Here is a 24178-nt window from a genome sequence, read left to right as displayed (position 1 = left end):
GTTGCCCCCACAAAATATTCATCTTTTTGGAAGGATGTTGTTGTGGAAATATACACATTTCAAAATGCGAATTCAAAATAGAAATTTAAAAATGCTGTACCTTGATAATCTTCATCTGAATTTGATGAGATTTGCTGTTATTTATTTCACTTCAATATTTCTATTCCTCTCTACTGGACTGCACAGTGAGGTTTACCTTGTTATAAACCACTAACTAATAAATACTTTGTCAAAGATGATGGATAGACACATGATTTTATCTTCTTTATTTAATGAGTCACTTTCGAAATACATTTATCTTGGAGATACAGGTACAACATTTTTATTATTCACCTTAAAAATGAATTTGTAAAACAAATGGTTACATTACAAAATAATAAAATGAAATGCATTAAATACATGAATTCTAAAGATATCTAAATAACCATTAAAATACAAATGAATGACTCATTCAAACAAACTAAAATAAATCTGTAGATAACATTCAGGAATACATCAATGGAATGACAATTTTACATAATTATTGCACTGAAAAATATTTGATGACAATAAAGAAATGTCAACTTCTTGATCTTAATGTTATGAACATTAGTAAATAGATTTTAAGGCAAAGTCACACATCAGTTATTACCTTGGTCACATGACCTACAAGAACATGGGAGTGTTGTGTTTTTACAGACATTAAATAGACAGATTTTTTTTTACATCTTGGTCAATATTTATCTTCCAAAAAAAAAAAACTCAGACACTACTCACTCACCCACTCACTTATTTGAGTTTACTAGGTTACTTTACTTGGTTGTTGAGACTTAGGTCCATTTGGTCTATCATGATTAGCATTGTACTATAGTCGCAAGAATACTGTAGGAATGGTGCAAAAATGAACTGTGCAGTGATCATATGATCTTGGGTTGACATACAGGCCCCAAACATGAAAATAGTACATCTCTGTACAAGTAAATGTTTCAAGTCAAAACTGATCTAAATCTTGAGAGAGCAGCTTTGATGAGAGGTTAATAACAACTGGATTGAATCCAGTAGGAATTCCCCAAATCAATGAAATGCTCACATTTTAAATGGTATAATAGCAAATCATGATGAACAGAGGAATATGAAATCTGCCATTTCATTCACTTTTGGTGGTGTTTTTTGTTGCTGTTGTTGCTTTCAAGGTTTTTTTTATAATGGTATATATGATCTCTAGCTGAATTGGGTACATCAATTTTACTGAGTATTTTGTATGTGTTTAGGTTACCCAGACATCTTTTTGATATCTATGATTCTCTTCCATGGTTCTAAGATATTCTAATGCACCATCTTCTGACATGGATCCCTTGTCCTTGATGATAGTTAGCAAGGTCTCATGAACATCAGATGCCATATGCTTGGCGTCACCACAAACGTACATATGTGCTCCTCCCTTGAATAAAATATACAAATAATGAACTAGGTAAATAATGATATATAGACATTCATACATTTCATCTAGATGTAGCAAACCTTAATAAATTGATCAAAGCCCTCTAATACCAACCTGGCTTAGCTATGTGACCTCTTTTAATAATTGATAATTCCCCCCTCCTTATCAAATTGAGATAACATTGTTTAAAACCAATTCATGCTCAGATATATACGTCCTTCAATACTTGCTTCATTGCACATTTTATTTCAATCAGAAATAGAGTAACAAATCGTGTGTAATAATTTGTACCTCTGTTTTACAGGAGAGAGGCTTTCTAAGCAAATTCACTTTCAGATGATCTTAAAAGTATGCAGTAGAATACTAATTTCATATTCCTCAGAAGGGATTTGGATTTAAGGTCATTGGTCTTCTGACTGCTTATTTTCAAGCATTCATGCTTTCCTGCTTATAAGATAATAATGAGTTCCTATACATATAATGTATTGTTACAGTGAAATGGGATATGAACTTTGCAAGAAGACATCTTATATTTCTTGAAAGTTGTTGATGTATTTATGAGATGAAAACTATAAACAGCAGCTACTGCAGAGCAACCTGGAGACTAGACCTGAATGCACAAAAAATATAAACACATAATTACACTCACACGATTGCTCTTTAATGCTTTGTAGTACTACCTACTACTATTTGACTTAAAAACAGAACTTTAGGTATGTACAGCATAATCCAATAAAAATAGAATACCTAGTTTTTAGAAATGTTAACACTACATGCCAAAAGCAATGGGCCGGAGAACTACTATGGACATGGGGGTAGGGGCTGACCATGTAAAAAACATAAGGTGGTAATTTTATGTTTTGTACAAGCTTAGAGGGAAAAGCGGGGCCCTCACCAGCCAAACCCCCCCCCCCCCCCCCCCGCATTGTGGCTCATGCAAAGGGCGAGATAGAACCCCAGAGACACACAGATAAAGTAAAAGATATTCTAAATGGAGAGAAGAGGAGATATCTCTGCTGTATCAGTACCTGTATCATGTTCCATATCATCAGGGAATCTTGTTGGATGAGATGCTGAATATAAACCTTTTCCTCTTGATCCCGGGAGAAAGCGGTACGAAGTTTAAGGTGACCATCAACCACCATTTGCTCTATTAATAAACGACAATAAACAATTCCCCGTAATGTGGAAAAACTGGGGATTTATCATACAGCACCAGAATATGGCAGTCCCATTATAAGAGACACTTGTCTTGAAAGAAGTATAATGACAAGACAACAAAAGAAAGATCAAGATTATGATTGCTAGATGAAGTGGAAGAAATGTGAAATACCTTACAGCAAAATACTCAGCTGTCAAGTAGTGAATATGATATACTATGTAGCTTACATATTTCCCATTTGTCATTATCACTATTAGCTCCAGTCTGGGTCTATCGGTATAACTGGACAAAATCCCTGAAAGGAGAGCTCCGTGAATTAAAATTGCCCAAAGAATTTGTTTTTAACTCTCACCAAGTGAAACCTTCATCTGTATTTGTCTTTCCAAGGATCACTTGGTAAAATAATTTGAAAAGCAAATTCTAAGTTACCGTGGGAGTTGAACAAGAACCAAGGAGTTGAACAAGAACCAAGGCATTATGACAATACCTTAGATATTTACTAATTATTACATACCTAGCTCCCTTTTGTAGAGAAAATCTTTAGCCTTGTGTCTGCAACCAAAATAAAGGAGATTCATTCCGCTTGCACCTAAATGTACTGTAGGCATGTGCCAATGGGATAAATGAACAGAAAACAACATCGATATCATACAGATAAATACCCATGAATGAGGGTAGAAAAGAATAAACGTCAAAAAGTACCTTGCAACAAAGACAGTTTGAAAGGTATCTAGTATGGGAAACCATACTTATGACCAAACTGAATCATCATTTTCTTTGTGAAAATGATGTATATCTATTTCACTTTAAAAACATAATGCAATGTGCAGTAAACTGATGACTGATAGTTCTGATTGGTTTTGACATTTCAAAAGTAAAATTATGGATAAGGCAAACTAAATGCCTGGAGTTCATGTTTCACAAACAAGTCTGACTAAGTCATGCGTAAGCAGAAATGTGCACACAATATAGAAAGCATGATATTCAATACACAACTGGGAATTTTTAAGAGTGATTTTTATAGAGATTAGTAGGATACCTCTTGATCATATATTTGCTCTCATTTGTTGTCAAACAATCATTGGATTAGGATCCATTTCATCATCTTATAGCTTTTATTAACTCAAGCAATTCACAAAAGAAAATGTATTAAAATTACATAAAATGTTTAAAAATAGAACCTGCTTCTCAAGTTTCCAGCTGTATGTTGTTATTGATATTTGTAGTCCCCTCTTCTGTTCAAGTTTACCATAATGTTATAACTGATAAAATAGTTTTTTTGTATTTGATCTGTAAATTCTTAAATTGTTCACAGTTGTGATGAAGTGCTACACGGACTTTTTATATGTATTTTCAATAAAAAAACATGTATAAACTTTTTATCAGAAGATAGTTCATTGAAGAGCAAAGTGAAATATATGTACCATCCTCTGCCCTTACCTACCACCACCCACTCTAAATTTAAAAAAGAAATAAAAACAGGATAAATTCAATGAAGAGATCAGGGCCCTGTTGCATTAAATTTACCATTAAGGTAACTTATCAATCCGATGGTAACTTTCATGGAATCCTTGATTTTGATTGGCTGTTTATCAGGGTTACCATGGTAGTTACCATTGGATGACAAAGTTAGTATAATAGAACCTTTCATGCGAAGGGACCCAGAAATGAATCATCATACCTCTCTCTTGAATGAAGGCCCTGAATGGAGCTATACCCGTTCCTGGTCCTATCATGATAATGTCCTTCGTCCCATCTTTGGGTAATCGGAAGTCTGGATTTGGACTGATGAAGACAGGACAAAGGTCATGGAGGTCAAGCCTATCCTGGAGGAAGGTTGTTGCCACGCCAACTCTAGGACGCCCTCTGTTGGAGTAGCGGATGATAGCTGCTGTTACACAAATCCTGTTTGAATCCTGCTCAAGAAAAGACACAATTCATTTTCACTTCACTTCACTACAATTACTTCTAATAACCGTACTCTAGGGGGTTAAAGTTAAAAATCATGTACAGTTCAGAGAAATTTTGACTTAAAGTCTTAAAATCATGGCTGATATCTCCATCTCTTTCTGGATCTAGAAGTAGTAAGTTCTAATATACCAAACATTACACAAATTTTGTGAATTCATCTTGGCTAAAATATGAATACGCTGATGATCTAAAAACACAGAAAACCACACATGGACATGTCTAATATCATTGCTTGGGAAAAAACAGAAAAATTTCATACATTTTGAGCAAATACCGACTTTCTACCAGAATTGTTTGGTACATATATTTCACTCATACACAGAAATACTTGGTCATTGTGCCAGATTCTGTTTGAACTTCTACAGTTGGAATTTAAATTAATGAGTGTAAAAGAACATCTTGACAGAGTATAATTCTAAATTTCATATCGTCAGATATAACACTGTCTATTATCAGATATAACACTGTCTATTATCAGATATAACACTGTCTATTATCAGATATAACACTGTCTATTATCAGATATAACACTGTCTATTATCAGATATAACACTGTCTATTATCAGATATATTGCTGTTCAACCAAATGTCTGTGCGCTTGAAGTAACCAGGTACAATATATGAACTCACCAGGATAGGGGAGGATGAGATAGAGTAATAGCGAGGCTGAAGGGGCCTTAGATTTGCCAGGAGCTCTTCTTGACAGAGCTTCACAGGGTAATCTTCAAGAACATCACCAACCTCAGCTACTTCCAGGTAACCTGAGAGGGCTTGGTTTGACCTTGAGGTCTTTACAAATAAAAGGCAGTAGAGAAATTAATTTGAAGATTTTTATTTGATTAAAAATAAGAAAGTCTAATTTTATCAACATATTTGATTGTTTGTTTATAATATTTAATTTATTATTGGTTTAAGTAACAATATTCAAATTTATATCTTTGATAAAAAGTCGATGCAAAGATATGATACAATTTATATTTTTTCTTATATCTTTTGATACACTGTGTAATATCAACATTATTCTGCAAATTTGGAGAGAAAAATAATAAAAAAAAATACTCCATTGTGCAAATGACATACATCAATGATCAGAAATAGCAGTGAAGATTAAAGGACAAGTGCAACCCAAACAAAAACTTGAATTAAATTAAAATAAGAAAAATTCAACAAGCGTAACACTGAAAATTTCATCAAAATTGGATGTAAAATAAGAAAGTTATGACATTTTAGAGTTTCGCTTCATTTCACAAAACAGTTATATGCACATCTGGGTCGGTATGCAAATGAGGGAACTGATGACATCACTCACTATTTCTTTTGTATTTTATTATATGAAATATGAAATATTTTTATTTTCTCATCATTGTCATGTGAAATGAAGTTTCATTCCTCCCTGAGCACGTGGAATTACATTATTTTAACATTTTGTGCTTCAGGCAAGGAGGTCCTAATCATCAAATTCGTAAAAATTGAAATACTGTATAATTCATACAATAAAAAAAAAAAGAAAGAGTGAGTGAGTGACATCATCGACTCTCTAATTTGGATGCAACTGGCTAGTTCATATAACTATTTTGTTAAAAATAAGTGAAACTTTGAAATGTCAGAACTTTCTTATTTTACATCCGATTTGTATGAAATTTTCAGCATTATGCTTATCTGATTTTTCTCTATTGATTCAAATCAACATTTTTCTGAGGTGAATTTGACCTTTAAATGGGCATTGTCTCAATAAAATGCCCCCTCCCCATCATCATCAGGCAATGGAATGAGATCATGTTCATTCCATTATGGGCCTCACATGTGTCTCTTAAACTTTGAACAATCTCATTCTATCATCTAATAACTTCCACTAAATGTTGCAGATTTTATCTCCATACTGAGTTATATTTGGAAGTCAGAGCAAATTTATGATAATGTGCAGTTACAGTGTACTGCAGGACTATATTTTTCCTCATCCCAAGCCCTGATGCCATATATATTTTCAAGAAATTCAATTCCACAGATGTTTTGGTGTAACTCTAATGCTACCCTACATCGTATAGGAATGCTATGATTTCTTTAATACTAGCATCATCCCTCAAAAGAAATTTTGGGGGTAATTTTGCTCAATTCAAAGAAGCTAAATAACTAAAATTATATATCAAAAGCAAAATACCCATAGATTTTAGTCAGCTGGTGTGGATCTGCTAATGCTTACCCCATTCTTCATGAGGATCTCCAAGTTTTCTTTCACAGTACCATCAGCATGTCTTAGCAGACATTGTAGCAATGACACTCTAACATTTTTAAGATCATAATATTTTTGTAGACTCTCTCGTAAGGTTACATTTCTCTCTGAAAATGAGAAAAACAAACATTTTATAGGGAACAGCAAACAATGAAACAATAGGCCAAGTAATTCAAAATTATATTTTGGTATTATCTAGAATAATTAAAATCTAGTTTCCATACATTATATGTTGCTACGTCTGAAATTTTAAGAAAAGCTTTCATGCTGCCAAAATACAACCTACATTACCAAAACTGTGCATAATTTAGGGGTATTTTTAAAAATGTCACAACTTTGACTGGAACATGTGTTCGGGTGCTCAGTCAGTCACACAGGGATATATCATGTACCACAAGAAAGGGTCACCAGTCGTGTGTGAAGTTGATTGTAAATTACAAACAGCTTTATGAAACACCCACCTATATCTAGAGTCTATGAGAACCTACAAACCTCCTTACAACAAGAATTCTAAAAAGAAGGGGTTTAGCAGATCCACTAATGAATCAACGACAATACAAAGTTTCAGAGCTGCAGACAAATGTCAAATGTTCAAAACAAAAACCTTCCTGGACAATCAGAAGCACAGTACTCTAGATCCTGAAATGACAACTGTAGGGTATCTTCCGATCATTCAGACCCTGACATAGATAACTTATACACACTCTCATCGAAAGAATACTACACGGCACTAAGGATATGAATCAGACATATCTGGTACTCAAAGCCTTGTATCCAAAGGTGATGAAATCAAAGTGGTCAGTTCAAAGAATATGAGCGTATCCTCATACCACGTCTTAGAGCAGTGCTTCTCAAACAGTGGGCCGCGAAGCTTTCCCAGGTGGGCCGCGAGAAGCTCCAGAGGAAAAAAAAATGGGGGAAAAACTATAGTATGTTTCACAGACCTAGACCTATCCGACAGCCCAAATATGTCATGTTTGATCGGTCTACCTGATTCAAACACGTGAGTCAAAAAGGTCTACCTTGTATCCAAAGGTGATGAAATCAAAGTGGTCAGTTCCAAGAATATGAGCATACCCTCATACCACGTCTTAGAGCTCAGGGCTTTGTGTCCAAATTTCACGAAAACATACTTTCATCAAAATTGACCCTCTTTTTAAAGCGATTTAAAAAGGGCGAGGGAGGAAACAAATTGATAAGTCTCTGAATGTAACGGTAAGAAAATATGACACTGAATACTTTAAATTGGATTCATCATGACTGGCAGTGATGCAAAATCGTAAGTAATGTGTGTCGAATGAGGAAGGTATTCAGCATTCTTGTTATTAAGTTGTTATGTTGTCATGGTTGTATATGTTTAGAGGAGGGGCTCAAAGGCCGGGCTACTGAAATTCATACCCACTTATATGCTCATTATAATCATTGTCTATCTTTGAGTCGAGACAAGTAGTCATATCGCTTTCTTAAAAATTTGGTAGGTGGGCCTCGAAAAAAAACTGAGAGTCGAAGTGGTCCTTGAGTAAAAAAAGGTTGAGAAGCGTTGTCTTAGAGGACTTCACATTAGTACAAATTCACAATGAGTCATTGCCCAGCACATGCAAGACTCTGGTTAGACTGATCTGTGGATTGAGAATGACATTTTGGGATCCAATGCAGCACAGCATGTCATGTAAGGAAATACATATGTACACGCTATAAGATATTACATACGAAGCTCTGTGGCTGTTGCTTCTCTCTTGATTCTATGGATACTAAGATTGTGATCAAGAGTTGAAGAAAACACTACAGTACATGAAATTTGAATTTACAGAAGCACTGCAAATTCTTTCTTCATAGTAGTTCTGCCAGCAGATACATGCATTTTGGTTTGAACTAAAGGAAAATGACCCAACTGCACAGGTTTGGCTTCAGTACATTGATATGATGAACATTCCATTAATTTTCATCAGAGCTCAACAAGACAATCTCATGGACCTACATATTTCTTCTTTTCATAGGATGCTCCCCTTCTACTTCAAATTTGATCATACCCACCATGCCTGATTGGCTACTGTGTACATGGCTGAAATTCATCGACATCAATCAGAAATCCTTTAAGAATTCAAGAATGACAACTTTGTTGTGAAGGAATCAAAGAGAAAGTTCAATCAGGTAGACCCTGGACACAGCCAGGAATGGCTGAATGGTGCTGGGAAGAAGAATGGCAATATTGTTGGCATAACTAGAACAGTGACAGCATTGAGTAGATGGGCTCTCTTATTCAACCTGAGAGGATGCGCAGTTGTTGATTATGATGATTGATACAGGGAACGACGATGTCTACAATGGGCTCATGCCATCACACAAATAATCTTGATGAAGACAGAATAGTCTCTGCTTTTCAAAAATCAAATGTTTTCAGTATGGATGTTGTTCCTCCTGACCTGAAGAATGTCATAACAATGGATGTAACATCTGAGAGCTGATAGCATCAGTAATTCCTTGCTTAAATGGAGAGAAGCTTGGTGTAGAATCAGGCCTGTGCGAGTCATGGGAAGAAGGTCAATTCCTGTACCAAAAAAGTGGTCAAGCTTTCTGTCTCTTTGTGAGAACAAAGTAAATCTGGAAGCCTCCCTTTCCGATTAATTCATGGCAAAGGTATCAGCTATCATACCACAAACACTTGCAGTAGTGGGAGGTTTTGCTGAAGTAACAGAAATCCAGTGCACTGATACAAGTAGGTACTTTAATCATGTGGAAGTGGACACTTTGTCTAGTCCTCCATGCTATTCACTCCAGTGCCCAGATTTCAGTTGTTGTAGCACATGATACTGCTACTGATTGCATATTTTGACAAGATGAGATGTAAAGAACTTTGGATGAAGGCTGGAACTTCAAAGAAGCAGAAATGCATTCCAGTCTACACTATTCATCAGGGACTATCATTACAAGGTAATGAACAAGCAAAACAATAAATACCTTATATTTATTAAATCAACAGTATCATAAAAACAGTTTCATACTTATGCCAAACTTTGATTGTTCTGTTGGGTTTGAGAAACAATTCATAAGGCAGTAACGGTGCAAAATGGTGGCCATTTTTGTTTTTGCCAATTTGAGGATTTTAACAGCAAATTGGAGGGAGGAAAACAGCACATTTGAACTAGGCACTAAAAATGCTAAAATGCTTCTCAAGTCAGCATTAACAAGATTTGTGTAAGGCATTCTGCTTTTCTCAATCTGGACCTGTCTACTATCAAACACAGAATAAATCACTGTCCCTATCATTTTAAAATTCATTTCTCCTTGAAATTAACAGCTACAATTATAAGCTTCATACCTTTAGGTTGATAAGCTGATGACGGAACAGAACATGTATCTTCTCCATTCAACCCACTGGCCTGTAAAACCCATTGCACGTCTTCAATCCTATTGGTAGGATAGATACCCACAGCATCACCAGCCTCATATACCAGTTCACTGCCCTCTATTGAAAATTCACAGTGAATTGTTTCCTTGTCTGAGGTGGCATCAAAATATGTAAGTGCCTCCTTAATCTACATACAAGAGAATCACAAACAAAGGTTAGTATTTTAATGGACTTTAACAAGTTGAGTCTTGAATTACATTAAGTCTCATTAACAGTAAGTGAAACTCTGTCTGGAGACCATTTACATAAAAGCTTGTTAATATGGTAACTTTGCCATTATTGCATCCCTTATTGTCTTATGTTAACTTTGCCATTATTGCATCCTTTATTGTTTGTGTTAACTTTGCCATTATTGTCTTATGTTAACCATGCCATTATTGGGTCCTTTATTGTCTTATGATAACTTCCCCTTTACTGCGTCCGTTATTGCGACCTTTGGCAAGCCGTCGATCCACATTTTGACATTCTTCATTCAGGTATTGAATAGGTACCAGTCGGATGCGAAAGCCTATAGATGTAGGATGGCTAGCAGTTGAGTCTTGGAAGCATTTGTTGGAATAATCTCAAGAGAGGAACTCCAGAAATTTCATGCTAAAGTATTTATCGCAAGTTGCTTGTGTATACCGTATGAATTAACATTTTCTTGGATCCAGTACATCTGAAAACCTTTGGTTGCTGCTATGTCTGACAATCCTCTCTTCTGCTTCTAAGTCAAACACAACCTATGATTTCAAACAAGTGGAATGCCTCTGGCCGTCTCACCTGCATCACGCGGTTCAATATAGCAGCAGTGCTTACTTTGAATACTACTCTAACTCACACAAGATGTTCAGTGATACATGGTTACTCTTATGTCCACTTTTTATGAACTAGACCAATAAACTTAGAGATATGATGGTTATTCAACAAAAAACCCCAACATGGCCAAAGTTCATTGACCTTACATGACCTTTGACCTTGATCATGTGACCTGAAACTCGAACAGGATGTTCAGTGATACTTGATTACTCTTATGTACAAGTTTCATGAATCAGATCCATAAACTTTCAAAGTTATGATGGTAATTCAACAGATACACCGAATTCGGCCAAAGTTCATTGACCTTTGACCTTGGTCATGTGACCTGAAACGTGCACAGGATGTTCAGTGATACTTGATTACTCTAATGTCCAAGTTTAATGAACTAGACCAATAAACTTTCAAAGTTATGATGGTAATTCAACAGATACCCCCGATTCGGCCAAAGTTCATTGACCCTAAATGACCTTTGACCTTAATCATGAGACCTGAAACTTGCACAAAATGTTCAGTGATGCTTGAATACTATTATGTCCAAGTTTCATGAATCAGATCCATAAACTTTCAAAGTTATGATGGGAATTCAACAGATATCCCCAATTCGGCCAAAGTTCATTGACCCTAAATGACCTTTGACCTTCGTCATGTGACGTGAAACTCATGCAGGATGTTCAGTGATACTTGATTAATCTTATGTCTAAGTTTCATGAACTAGGTCCATATATTTTCTAAGTTATGATGACATTTCAAAAACTTAACCTCAGGTTAAGATTTCGATGTTGATTCCTCCAACATGGTCTAAGTTCATTGACCCTAAATGACCTTTGACCTTGGTCATGTGACATGAAACTCTGATAGGATGTTCAGTAATACTTGATTAACCTTATGGCCAAGTTTTATTAACTAGGTCCATATACTTTCTAAGTTATGACGTCATTTCAAAAAACTTAACCTCAGGTTAAGATTTGATGTTGACGCCGCCGCCGCCGTCGGAAAAGCGGCGCCTATAGTCTCACTTTGCTTCGCAGGTGAGACAAAAAAACTTAAAATATGAATACAAAAATACTACAGGTCTGACGTCAGTTTGTGGAAATCATGGCGATGGAGTTACTTACAAGAAGAGTTGCCATGAATGGTTTGAGGCGATGAAAACCATCTTCATCCATAAGAAGGGGAGACAAATAATCCTCTTTGATAACCAGATTGATGCTATTCTTAAGAAGGTAATCCTGACTATCGTCCATCCAATCATTAATAACAGTCCAGTCCTCCATGTCAACATTGGCTATTGGAATGAAAGGGCAGGCTCCGAGTTCATAAAACCTGAAAAAATTAAATCATGAAATGATGAAATGAAATGAAAATGATTTTAATGGGAACGTTACAAAATATGTCAAAATGAAGTCAAAATCGGTATTTGATACCAAGCCTTAAATCTAAATATTCTTAAGGGAAATGTAACTTTTCTATAAGGCACAAAATACAGCAAAAATGGCAGGGAGACCAAGTTGATAGGGCAGATTGCTTACGGAATCATAGTGAAATAGTTTTGGTGCAGTGTTTCTTCGTTGATGTTGTTTGTAGTTACACAATCAATGTAGTTAAGATAGTGAGATGCTTAGGGAGCGCTACTGAGGGAATACCATCGCAGCACTAAACAGCCTCACATCATTCACAGCATCTTACCCCCATCTTTGTCTTCTTCCTAATGAACGAGAAACAAGAAACTGTGTTCTATTGTTTCTGAGGCCTTATAAAACTTAAGTTTGTGTAAGAAAAACCCCTTACCTCAATAAGACTTACCTATCATAGACTGTTCTTCCAGCTCTGCAGAAGTGAGGGTAATTGGTGTCCCCAAGGGCTAAGACACAGTACTGGAGATGAGTAAGATCAAACTTGGTAGACATGAAGGAATTGTACCAATCCATCGCAGAACTGGGAGGAACACCTACAAATAAGGAAACAATTGATTGCATGAATATTCTTGACTCATCATGAATATACATTTATTATTGAGAGAAAGAGGGAGGTTGGATAGGTTAGATAGATAGATAGATAGATGGATTGACGGACGGACGGACAGACAGACAGACAGAAGAGTCTCAACTAATCACATGGCTGCAGTTGGTCTATTGAAGCAAAACATGTATGCATGTATATAGTTCTATTGTTAAAGCTTATTACCGTCTCCACTGGTTGAGATGATGACCATGATGAGTTGTTCATCTTCTAGTCTGAGATGCTTCCAATCTTTGGCATTTAAAAGCCTAGGCTGCAGTTGACAGAGACCAGCGTCATCAGCAGATGCAGCAATATTTATAAGCCTGCTCAAGAAATATCATACACCCAATGTTTATTATCATTATTCATTTGTTAAACGACTCCTTTATTATTTTATAGATTCATCAGCTATTTCTATTTTTCATTCACTGATTGTTTAACTTATTGATTCAATCAGATTCAAACCTTTTTTTCATATCAAATCAATACAATACATCCGTCAACAGCTTATTTCATCATTAATTCACAAATTCATTTTTATCATGTAACCCTGTGGGAGAACATAAGATATTGCTGTAACAGGAATACGTGCTCTGTAAAACCCACCCACCGATTCTTGAATAGCAGTCCTAAACAGTAATAAGATGATGACACAGCAAACACTTTGCTCCGCTGGGCCTAACACATGCAGTCAGTGGGAGAAAGTTTTCTCCATAATTCCTAAATCCATCGCTAAAAGTCAAGACACGACAACAAAACCAAACTGAAAATATCTCATTTAAAACTTACCTTTTAAAGAGAATATTAGCTACTTCTTCACTGAAACCATATTCTGTACCATAGAAAACAAGAATCTGTTTTCCTGCACGTTCAGCGTAGTGTGGATGCCGTCTTCCATTGTTAGTGTCACAATCATGAATGTCATCTTCTTCTTGACCTATCACAAATGAATCAATGATCCTAATGAAGCAACAAAATTTATGCACTCTATTCTTAAGCCTGCATTCAGAAGCATCCAAAAGTGTCCATAGATATAGGTAAATGCATGCATTGCATTGTAATCTCCAACCTCCCCCCCTGGCCCCCTCTTCCAATTGAGCAGTGTACATACATGGAAGAATAAATGTTGAGCTTATTCCTTGAAAGAAAATTGAAACTAAATGGATTCCGGACTCGGAGTATCCGAACGAGTTCACCACCTTGAGGTTCAGGTGGGTGTACCTTAAGCAATGTTCGTGCAGGCTCCACTTCACTTCCGCTACACTACGCTCCACCTACCCGAACATCAAGCCCGTGAACTCACTCTGATACTCTTGAGTGACAAAGGTGCGCCTTATGGGGGAAAATATTAAATTCATGCAACATCACAGATTTTAAAAACAATTAAAACTAATATTCTTACTTCACACAAATTTTCGCTTCTTTTCCATTCTTTTTAGTCTCAAAATTGGTGATTTAGAGTTGACATGGATTTCCTCACATGTATTAATAGTTCGCTGCCGATTTCAAATCATCGCATGCGCGAAGGTCTGAGCTTAACCCTTAATTGCGCATGCGATGTTTTGAAATCGGCAGCGAATTATTAATACCTGTGAGGAAAGTTCTGTTGCGATACCTCTAATTCTTTCAATATTCAAAACAAAATGGCCGATCAAAACTGGGGTAGGAGAGAACTTTTCGGTTTTTTTTAGATTCCAGTCTGTGCCTGGATGTCAGTATACTGCCACACGATAGACCTTCATCCATATAATCGTGGTAAGTGCCTAATTTCTGTTTTCACAATTTTATTTCCAAGTTATTGTGACCACAATCTACCCTAGTCCCTAGTCCCATGAGTATGAGTAAATGCACAGTGAGCTCGATCCTGGGGCCTGTTGCATGAAATGGTCTTTCGTAGAACCATTCTACGTAAGAACGAGATATCGCTCAACTGTTTCACAAAGCCGATTTGGGCGATACGAAGAATGGTCCTTGGAAAGACACCTCCAGACATGTCCTACGTAGGCATGATCTTCTTTGCACACCGCCCGCCACCGTCGGCATTGAGAGAAAATGCGTTTACAGCAAGCCACACTGACATATCACCTTTAACAATATTTTTAGGGGGTTGATGATGCATTTTATCTGGGATGGCGCCAAGTTATTTTTTATATGGGGGCTTGTTGTCATCAATTTCACGTCGACTAGACGACCAAAAACGGATGTCATTTTAACTTCTCCGGGAGTAATGCAGGGGGGTAATGTAGGCCCAAATATTTTTTTAAATATGTCTTAGTTTATTCTCCCTCCGTCCTATCCCCACCCCTTTTCCATTAAAAAATAAACTTGAACTATCAAAATGGGTGGCACTATCTCTCTGACCCCTCATGCTTTTTCATTATAGATAATTGAACAATATGAACGACTTCTTTAAAAGAAATTTTGTAAGGAAAAAATACATGTCTATAACGTTAAACAAAAACAAAGAAAAAAAAACGATACAAAACTAAAATGTTAAACATCTAAATCGTTTATTTATTTTTATTTAATTTTCATTATGATTATTATATTTTTATGAGATTAATTTTAATCAATGAAAATTAATTCTTTGATTTGGGATAACTTGAGATGTGAAAAAGTGAAACAAAACAAAAATCTGCAGTATCAAAATAGCTAATAAAAATTTAAGATACAGATTAGGCCTATATACGAATCCATCACATGAAGATAAGTTCATCAAATAAAATATTATGAAAAGTCCATACGAAGAGGCGCATTTTAAATCGTAGGGTAGGCCCCCTTTCGGCTCCTATGTCATGTTAAAAGAATCACGGTAGTCTCTACTCCTTAACTTTGAAATGTTGAACATATATATTTTGTATATTCTTAAACCTCATATTCTTATATAAACTTCCATAAATCAAGTGATCAACATTAAATATGACCAACGTTTATGATCGTTGTAATTTTTAGCATTTTTTCTGTTAATAGTATTTTCTCCATTACGGATTGCACAACTTTTTCTGTGTTTTAATTATTATTGCAAAGCACTACTTTATTCACTTGGAAATGTTTGCAGCAATGTTCGTATTTTCCTTCTCTTCGGTTACTCATCATGCAACTGAGGTATGTTTATACTCTAATCACTCACATTTGTATTCCTTGCGTTATATCTGACAAATAAAATAAATAAATTAGATTTTTCACACGCAGCCTCTCATATTTTCCCCTTTAGTCTCATACAATCAGACACTGTTGATTTTGTTTACTCCATTCAAACCCTATTTTTACTCAACAAATAACACATTAACGCATAATTAGCTAAATTATAATTATACATAAGTATTCTATAAAAAATACAGAATATTGAACTAATAAAATGTCGAAATTACCTAGTTAAATCAATTTTTATATCGGACAAGGGTCTCTTTCGTTGAAATATCAATGAAAGGTGTCTCTAAAAGGACACCATGTTCTAAATAAGTGAAATAATGAAAAAAATCGATTTTATTCAGTTATGTTTGTGAATCTTTAAAGTTTTTTCTCTTTTTACCTCATAAACTAAGCTCCATACTTAAATTCTACAATCTGTAATAAATAAAACATCATTTGATCTCCTTTCATTGAAATAAATGATTTTATGAAGAGTCGTCATTCTGAAATAAAAGGTTCAGGTGACGATGAAGACTAAATATTTTTCCGATACTATCGATATCAAACGATGTCGCGGACTTGGAAGACAAAATTGCCTTCGTGAAACGGAAAGCGCTGATTTGTCGCCAATCTTCCTATCTCGGAAGAATGGTCCTAGGACGTTCCTACGTATCGCTCATCTCGTCGTGCAACAGGCCCCAGGGCTCTGGCCTGGGTTAGTAGCGATAGTGAAGTGGAGCTAGCTGCACGAGCATCACTTGAGGTAGACCAAAAGCTTCGGTATCTGTTTTGTTGGTTGTTCAGCTGAACTCTGTTGGTTTCACTCACCAAATACAGAGACCGAAGTTCTAGCGCCATCTGTACAGTGTACAGGGGACTCAATGGCCATATGTTTATGTACTTAAGATCGGATAAAACGGGGAAGTGAATTTGGAGTACCTTTAGAATCCAATGTCATGAATCGATTACAAGAGCAACCTCCTATTCCTAATTGTTGCTGCCGTTGTGCAATGATAGCAATTTTGTCGCCCTCTACGTTCGTGAACGAATTAATAGGGAGATGGATAAAGGATAGGGGGGGGGGGGGAATAGCCCCGTAAGGAGTACGGGTACACGACTTGTCCAATATGGTTGATGCCCGGGGTTGATGTATAAGAGAGAGTGGCAGCAATATTAGATGTATAATGAGAGGACTTATAAAGGGAAGATTTATGAAGGGATCAATGAGGGGGCGCGTGATGGAGGACATGTGCAAAGGTATATAATCATGTTGATGATGTTTATGTTTTGGTTAAGGAATGATATACGTTGATATGTATACAGGGATACTGGGAGAATTTTATGTTATGGATATGAATACTTATACTTGGATACTATTGGATACATGGATACTTGGATACGTGGATACTTGGATACTATTGGATACATGGATACTTGGATACGTGGATACTTGGATACTATTGGATACATGGATACTTGGATACTTGGATACGTGGATACTTGGATACTATTGGATACATGGATACTTGGATACGTGGATACGTGGATACTTGGATACTATTGGATACATGGATACGTGGATACGTGGATACGTGGATACTTGGATACTATTGGATACATGGATACTTGGATACGTGGATACGTGGATACGCGGATACGTGGATACGTGGATACTTGGATACTATTGGATACATGGATACTTGGATACTTGGATACGTGGATACTTGGATACGTGGATACGTGGATACGTGGATACGTGGATACTTGGATACTATTGGATACATGGATACTTGGATACGTGGATACGTGGATACGCGGATACGTGGATACTTGGATACTATTGGATACATGGATACGTGGATACGCGGATACGTGGATACGTGGATACTATTGGATACATGGATACTTGGATACGTGGATACGCGGATACGTGGATACGTGGATACTTGGATACTATTGGATACATGGATACTTGGATACGTGGATACGCGGATACGTGGATACTTGGATACTATTGGATACATGGATACTTGGATACGTGGATACGCGGATACGTGGATACTTGGATACTATTGGATACATGGATACTTGGATACGTGGATACGCGGATACGTGGATACTTTAATTGGTACTATGAAGGAACATCAAGGAGTTCCTGATACTCTAGAACATGGAAGCCACATAAAGAAGTACATGATACTAAAAGAACTTTTAGAACGAAGCATCACACACCCTAATTACCCTTTCTGCCAGATAATTTACATCGTTTTTAATTTGTATTTTTCTCGGAAAGATAGAAAAGGGTACTTTAGTGAATTGTTCCAAATTGGCTGCTCTCTTTATAGCGAAACATGTATCAATTGCCTAAGCCCATATTATTACAATTTGACCTATAATTTTAATCCTTTTTAGAATTGATTTTATTTAATTAAGTTGATTTCAGTAAACAAAACATAAATAAACTATTTGGATTATTATAGATTTTTCAGTAAGGGCTAATATAATAACATATACGAATATGCAGCTTATAAAAGGTGAAGTCTATACCCAAAAAATTATTGATTTGAATAAGTAGAAAAATAAGTAACAAGCCAATTTCATCAAAAAAATATGTAAAATAAGAAAGTTATGCCTTTTGAAGTTTTTGCATATATTACGCAAACCAATTACAATCATGTACAGCTCAGTGATAAGTAATAAGACACGAGCAACAGATAACAACAAAATAGTAAGAAAGGGGATATTAAGAACGATATACCACACTGAGACGTTTTGGTTATATTGAAATAACCAATCAATTTCAAAACATGTCGCATAGAGACATATTTGACATGGTTACAATTCGACGATTAATTTCACCCCGTCCTGCTTGTGATTGCAACGAGACACATCGTATAAGGCCTACATCACAATCCCTTTCTTAAACAAATTAATTTCATTCAGGGCTATGTCTTGTTGCGCTTTTATCTCGTTGTTTAAAAAGCGCTAAAGAACCAATTTTACTTAAACACTTACAGATTCGGTCATCGGATTTAAGCAGTCATTCCTACTCCCTGGGTGTATCTTAGCCATTCGTCAATGTGAATGTCTCGTTCTGATTATGAATTATCTAATATGAGTCATTCTATTTATCATTTTTAACTTAAAACTAGAGATTTAATAGTTCAAAATTGACCTGATAATTATTTTTTTTGTCCGATTTTTTAAGAAAGATGTGAATATAAAGTTTTGTGAATGAGTTATTGCATGAATGGCATACATTGTATAATTTATTTTTTTTCAAAAATTATAGAAAGAATGAACTTGATGAAGAGAAAAGGAAAAGAGTGAGAAGAGAATGAAGAAAAATAGGGATAAGAAGTAAGGGAGTGCAATAAAATTTTTGTGAATGAGATACTGCATCATTGGCATATAAGTTACTTATTTAAAAAAAAAATTATCTTCCTACTTATACATCCAGAAGACTTTCAAAAGAGCATGGAGTACTAGAACTGCATTTGTAACAGAACATCGGCATGCAATGACGCCTTTGATATAATATTTCGTTTTGAGCACAAATTGGATTTGACTTTCATTGGTTGGTTATTATGTGCAGTGGCGTAACTACGGGGGGGCATGGGGGGGCACGTGCCCCTCCCCCCCCCAATCGGCTGGCCAAAAAAAAAACGAGGAAAAGGAGAAAAAGAGGGAAAAGGGAAGACAAACGTTGTGGAGAAAGAAGAAATTATGTTCATTATAAATGTTATGTTATGTTATGTAATAATTATGCTATATTACATAAGAAGCATTTTTTCATAACTTTATGAAACATTATTTTCTCAGGGACTATGTCTTCATTGTTCCTGGTGCTCGCATATTTTGTTTAACGAGATATATAAACCTGTTGTACTAAAACCTCCCGTTTTCAAATCAATATACTGTACACCAAATATATTAATTTCCTCGCAATTCGAGTTATTATTATTTCATGTAGTGACATTCTTTTTCATGACTACTTGGAGTGATTGCCCTATTTGAGGTCTTGATATAAAGGCATGGTCACACTGCCCGAGCGTTGTTGGAGCGATCGTGGAGCGGTAGGGAAAGAAGGCCGAATTTCGCTCACAAAATTGGGGAAAAATCGAAAACATAAATCGAAATAAAAAAAACCCCAATCGCTATCGAAAATGGTGAACGGAAGCGAGCGGTGATGATTTTTTTCTCTCCGCTCCACGACCGCTCCAACAACGCTCGGGCGGTGTGACCATGCCTTAAAACATTTCCTGTCCGTGCTAACGTTCGCATTAGTTCCTAAAATCAGTCCTTAAAATGTCAATTTTTCTGATCTCAAATAAAAAAATTTCAGCTCGCGCTTCGCGCTCGCATCATTTAGTTAGTGAAATACATACGGTCGTAGTGAATTCCTGCAAATAAGCCTTAGAATGCCCCTCTTCAGGTCTGAATTTCCAAAATTTTCAGCTCGCGCTTCGCGCTCGCAGTATTTGATTAGTGAGATGCTTATGATAATCATGATTACCATGTCTACAAAAAGTGCTAATTGTGTTTAGATGTAATTATAACAAAATCAGCAAAGGATACTAGCATTAGATGACTATGCTGAGATGTGTATACTCTTAATGGATTCCTAAATTATATTTCCTGTTTGGGTCAATATATACAAAAATTTCATCTCGCGCTTCGCGCTCGCATTGTTTGTTTAGCGAGGCACGTACGTATGATGATTATAGAAAAATTGCTTATATAATGTCCCTTTTTAGGTCTGAATAACAAAAAAATTTAGCTCGCGCTTCGCATTATAAATACATATCCGTTTAATGACACTGCATGTCCTTAAAATGTCTCTATTAGGTCAGTATACCTGGCAACTGAGCGCGCTTCGCGCGCTCTCTAAATGACTCAGAATTTTTGCTGGTGCCCCCCCAATGCCATGACCCACGGTACGCCACTGATTATGTGAATGTCTCGTTCTGATTATAAATACGAATAAGTATTAGTCCTATATGACTCGTTTTATTCTTAATTCTTCATTATTAAATGTAATTTCTAATATTTCATGAATTTATACCTAGATAAAAATTAAATAAAGTGACCGGTTTATGAAAAGACATGACTTTCTTAGCGCTATTTGAAGTGGTGAAGAGGAATGTTATCTGACTAAACTTAGTGATTCGAGTGCAAAGCGCGAATAAAAATATGTTATAGGGCCTATTGCGATCAGAAATGTCATATTTTAATCACGTTTTGTATATACACAATCAGTCCGAAGCGCGTTTTTTGTGTGGAAATCGTATTTTGCTCCTGTGTCCCGGCGTCCCGACAAATAACCCTTCCCGGGACGCCTATTTGTCCCGTATTTCAGAATATTGAACAAAATGTAGTTAATACATTTAAAAGTGGTGAATTTTCATTAAATAACCAACAGCTGACGAAGCAGGGACAACAATTAAATCGATAACTGTAAACTTTTGCAAGTTCTGCGGTGATTTCTTGCTAACCTAATACATTGCAAACGAACTGGCCTCCTGCCTGTGTGTGGCAGGCTATAGCTAGGCATGGAGGATCGAAGCAAATTCTTAATGGTGCAAACATCTCACATGACAGTTTTTCCACCAAAATAATCACAAAATCAGCGGGAAATTCTTATAATTATACTATGGATTCTCAGATTAATGATTTGGAGATGTAATCGGAGGAACATGTTATTGACTTTTCATAGATCTAGTTAATTGTTTCAGCTTTCGTTTTGAATCTTGGTGTGCACGATGCCGCGATGTTTCATCTAATTTTTAAGTTTGACAATATTTTTCACTTTGAAATTTTATTCATTTCTAAAACATTTTATGTTTAAAATTTTGAAAATACATTAAAAAACACCAAATAAAATTATAATTTTTATTAGATGATTGGATTTTTTTGTTTACTTGAAGTTTGAACTTTCCCTTTTTCTTTATTTTATGTATACCCTATCCTTTCTGCTTGCCTTTTTTGTTCCATCTATCTTTCTTTCCTAGACATTTTCTTTTCTCTCTCTCTGCCTGTTCATTTTTCTTTCTTTCCTTCTTTATCAAATATACTTTTTTATTTCCTTCATTCTTTCTTTCCTTATAATTACCTTGGCATCCTTCTCTCTTCGTCTCCTGTTTCTTTTCGTTCTTTCTCTCCTTCCATTATTTTCTCTTTTTTCGTTCTCTCCTCCTAGCTTCATTCTTCCCTTCCACTCTTTATTCCTTTCTTTATTTTCCCTTCTTATTCTTTTCCCTTATTTTTTACTTTCTTTCTTTCTTTCAAAGAATGAAGGAAACATGTTTATTTCCTTCATTCTTTCTTTCCTCCTTCTTTTTCTCACCTTTCCCCCTTTAATTCCCTCCTTTATTTTGTCTTTCAGACATTAAGTAATCTTCCCTTCCTTCCTTTCTTTCTTTCTTTCTTTCTTTCTACATTCATTTCAAAGAATGACGGAAACCTTTTTTTTATCTCTTTTATTATTTTTTTCAGGCTTCTTTTATTCTAATTTTCTGTTATTTTTTCTGTTTTCCTTTATTTTCTTTCCTTCCCAATCATCTCTTTTCTTTCTCTCCTTCATTCTTTCGTTCACCTTCCCTTCTAATTCTTTATATTTTTTTTCAAAAGTCTTATAATTATACTATGGATTCTCAGAAGCCCACACTTTGTGTGGGCTTCTTTGTTGATCTTCGTTTGTCAATTGTCCCGTATTTCATTTTGTGAAATCTGGTCACCCTGGACTCTCCCTTCCTTTCCCCCTTTTCCACAAACATCCCAGATGCCCGGCCGTATCCTCGTATCCGCGTATCCTCCTATCCACGTATCCGCGTATCCTCGTATCCACGTATCCGCGTATCCTCGTATCCACGTATCCGCGTATCCTCGTATCCATGTATCATCGTATCCATGTATCCACTTATCCTACGTATCCACGTACGTATCCCAGTAGTATCCACGTATCCTCGTATCCATGTGTATCCATGTATCCACTTCTGTCTCAAAGACTTATTAAGTATAAAGTTCTGAAAAAGTACGTCGTATCCATTGTTTTTCTCGTTTTAAAATCTAGAGATTTTTGTAATCGATTCATGACATTGGATTCTAAAGGTACGTGAATTTGTGCGAAAACGAGGTAAGTCACTGTTTTTGTTCCTTTCAAGTTCATTTTTCTGTTTTTTGGCAATTAATGCCAAGAGGGAATATAAATTCGCATTTTGGTCGCGTTAATTTTCAAAATTTTTATTTATTAAAGACAAAAATTGAACCCCGACAGGGGGGATTTTGCATTGCAAGCTAGTCCCCTTATGGTGGCTGCACGATAGCGAGCCGTCTGTGTACGAGGAGAATTTTTAAAAAAATGTTAAAAAACTCCTCGAAACAGACGGCTGCCAGCTGTCTACACTTGAGGTATTAAACCCCAGGCATGCACCTTGACGGGCCCGCCCGGGGAGAAACGGGCAAACAGTCATGAACGTTTGAGGTCAAATCTCCCAAAACTAAGTTAGTTCCGTCTCCCTTGGCTTGATTCGAGCAACAGAATTAGGCTATCTACTTACTTAATTTCAAGTCGTCGATGTACTTGTCGAAGTTGTTAGCGTTCAATCCGTATTTCGAGCTTGGTTTCAAGATATTTCTTATGTAAATCCATAATATTATGGATAAACCAGCAACACTCACTGCAATGAACATATTTACGGTGCATGGATCAGCTGTTCATCAAACTAGACTTGATTCAAAGAACTTGCAGATACGGCTGGGTTAAGAGAAAGGTTAACTAACAAATTTTCTCCTTCAGGTATTGACTTAATGGGCCAAATTAGGTTTTTAAATGGGAACTTGGGGCATGAAATCATAAATTATTAAGAAAAAATCTTAAAAGTCATCTGTGAGCAAATAGAAATTACATCAAATAGATGAAGAAAATGAGACAGCTATGCCGTAGACTAGAGTGCTTATTATTTTCGGCACTTTTCCGGCAGTGGCTACTGAGAGACAACTTTAATCCAATCAAATTGGTGCACCACGGATACAGGTGGTTCCGCGGAATCCTGC

At 36.0% G+C, this 24178-nt stretch overlaps 1 protein-coding gene across 2 annotated transcripts; it reads right to left on the bottom strand.

Annotated features, from left to right (window-relative positions):
- Positions 1-417: 417 nt before the first annotated feature.
- Positions 418-23857, bottom strand: LOC121409263 (NADPH oxidoreductase A-like). Of its 2 annotated transcripts, XM_041601141.1 has the most exons (12): positions 23683-23857; positions 13781-13928; positions 13175-13314; positions 12794-12938; positions 12106-12313; positions 10103-10319; positions 6754-6890; positions 5184-5342; positions 4264-4498; positions 3097-3180; positions 2449-2570; positions 418-1420 (listed from the first exon to the last, which is right to left on the bottom strand). In XM_041601141.1, exons 1-12 carry the CDS (start codon positions 23813-23815, stop codon positions 1247-1249), a joined length of 1902 nt encoding a protein of 633 aa, XP_041457075.1. In that variant the 5' UTR covers positions 23816-23857; the 3' UTR covers positions 418-1246. The 2 variants fall into 2 exon arrangements, with proteins under 2 accessions (XP_041457075.1, XP_041457076.1); XM_041601142.1 differs by lacking the exon at positions 2449-2570 and having other exon boundaries at positions 1296-1420.
- Positions 23858-24178: the final 321 nt, after the last annotated feature.

Source organism: Lytechinus variegatus, chromosome 2 (genome assembly GCF_018143015.1).
Source record: "Lytechinus variegatus isolate NC3 chromosome 2, Lvar_3.0, whole genome shotgun sequence".
Classification (NCBI taxonomy): Eukaryota; Metazoa; Echinodermata; class Echinoidea; order Temnopleuroida; family Toxopneustidae; genus Lytechinus; species Lytechinus variegatus.
The sequence above is the reverse complement of the archived record's forward strand: the minus strand, read 5'-3'. Positions and strand labels throughout refer to the sequence as shown.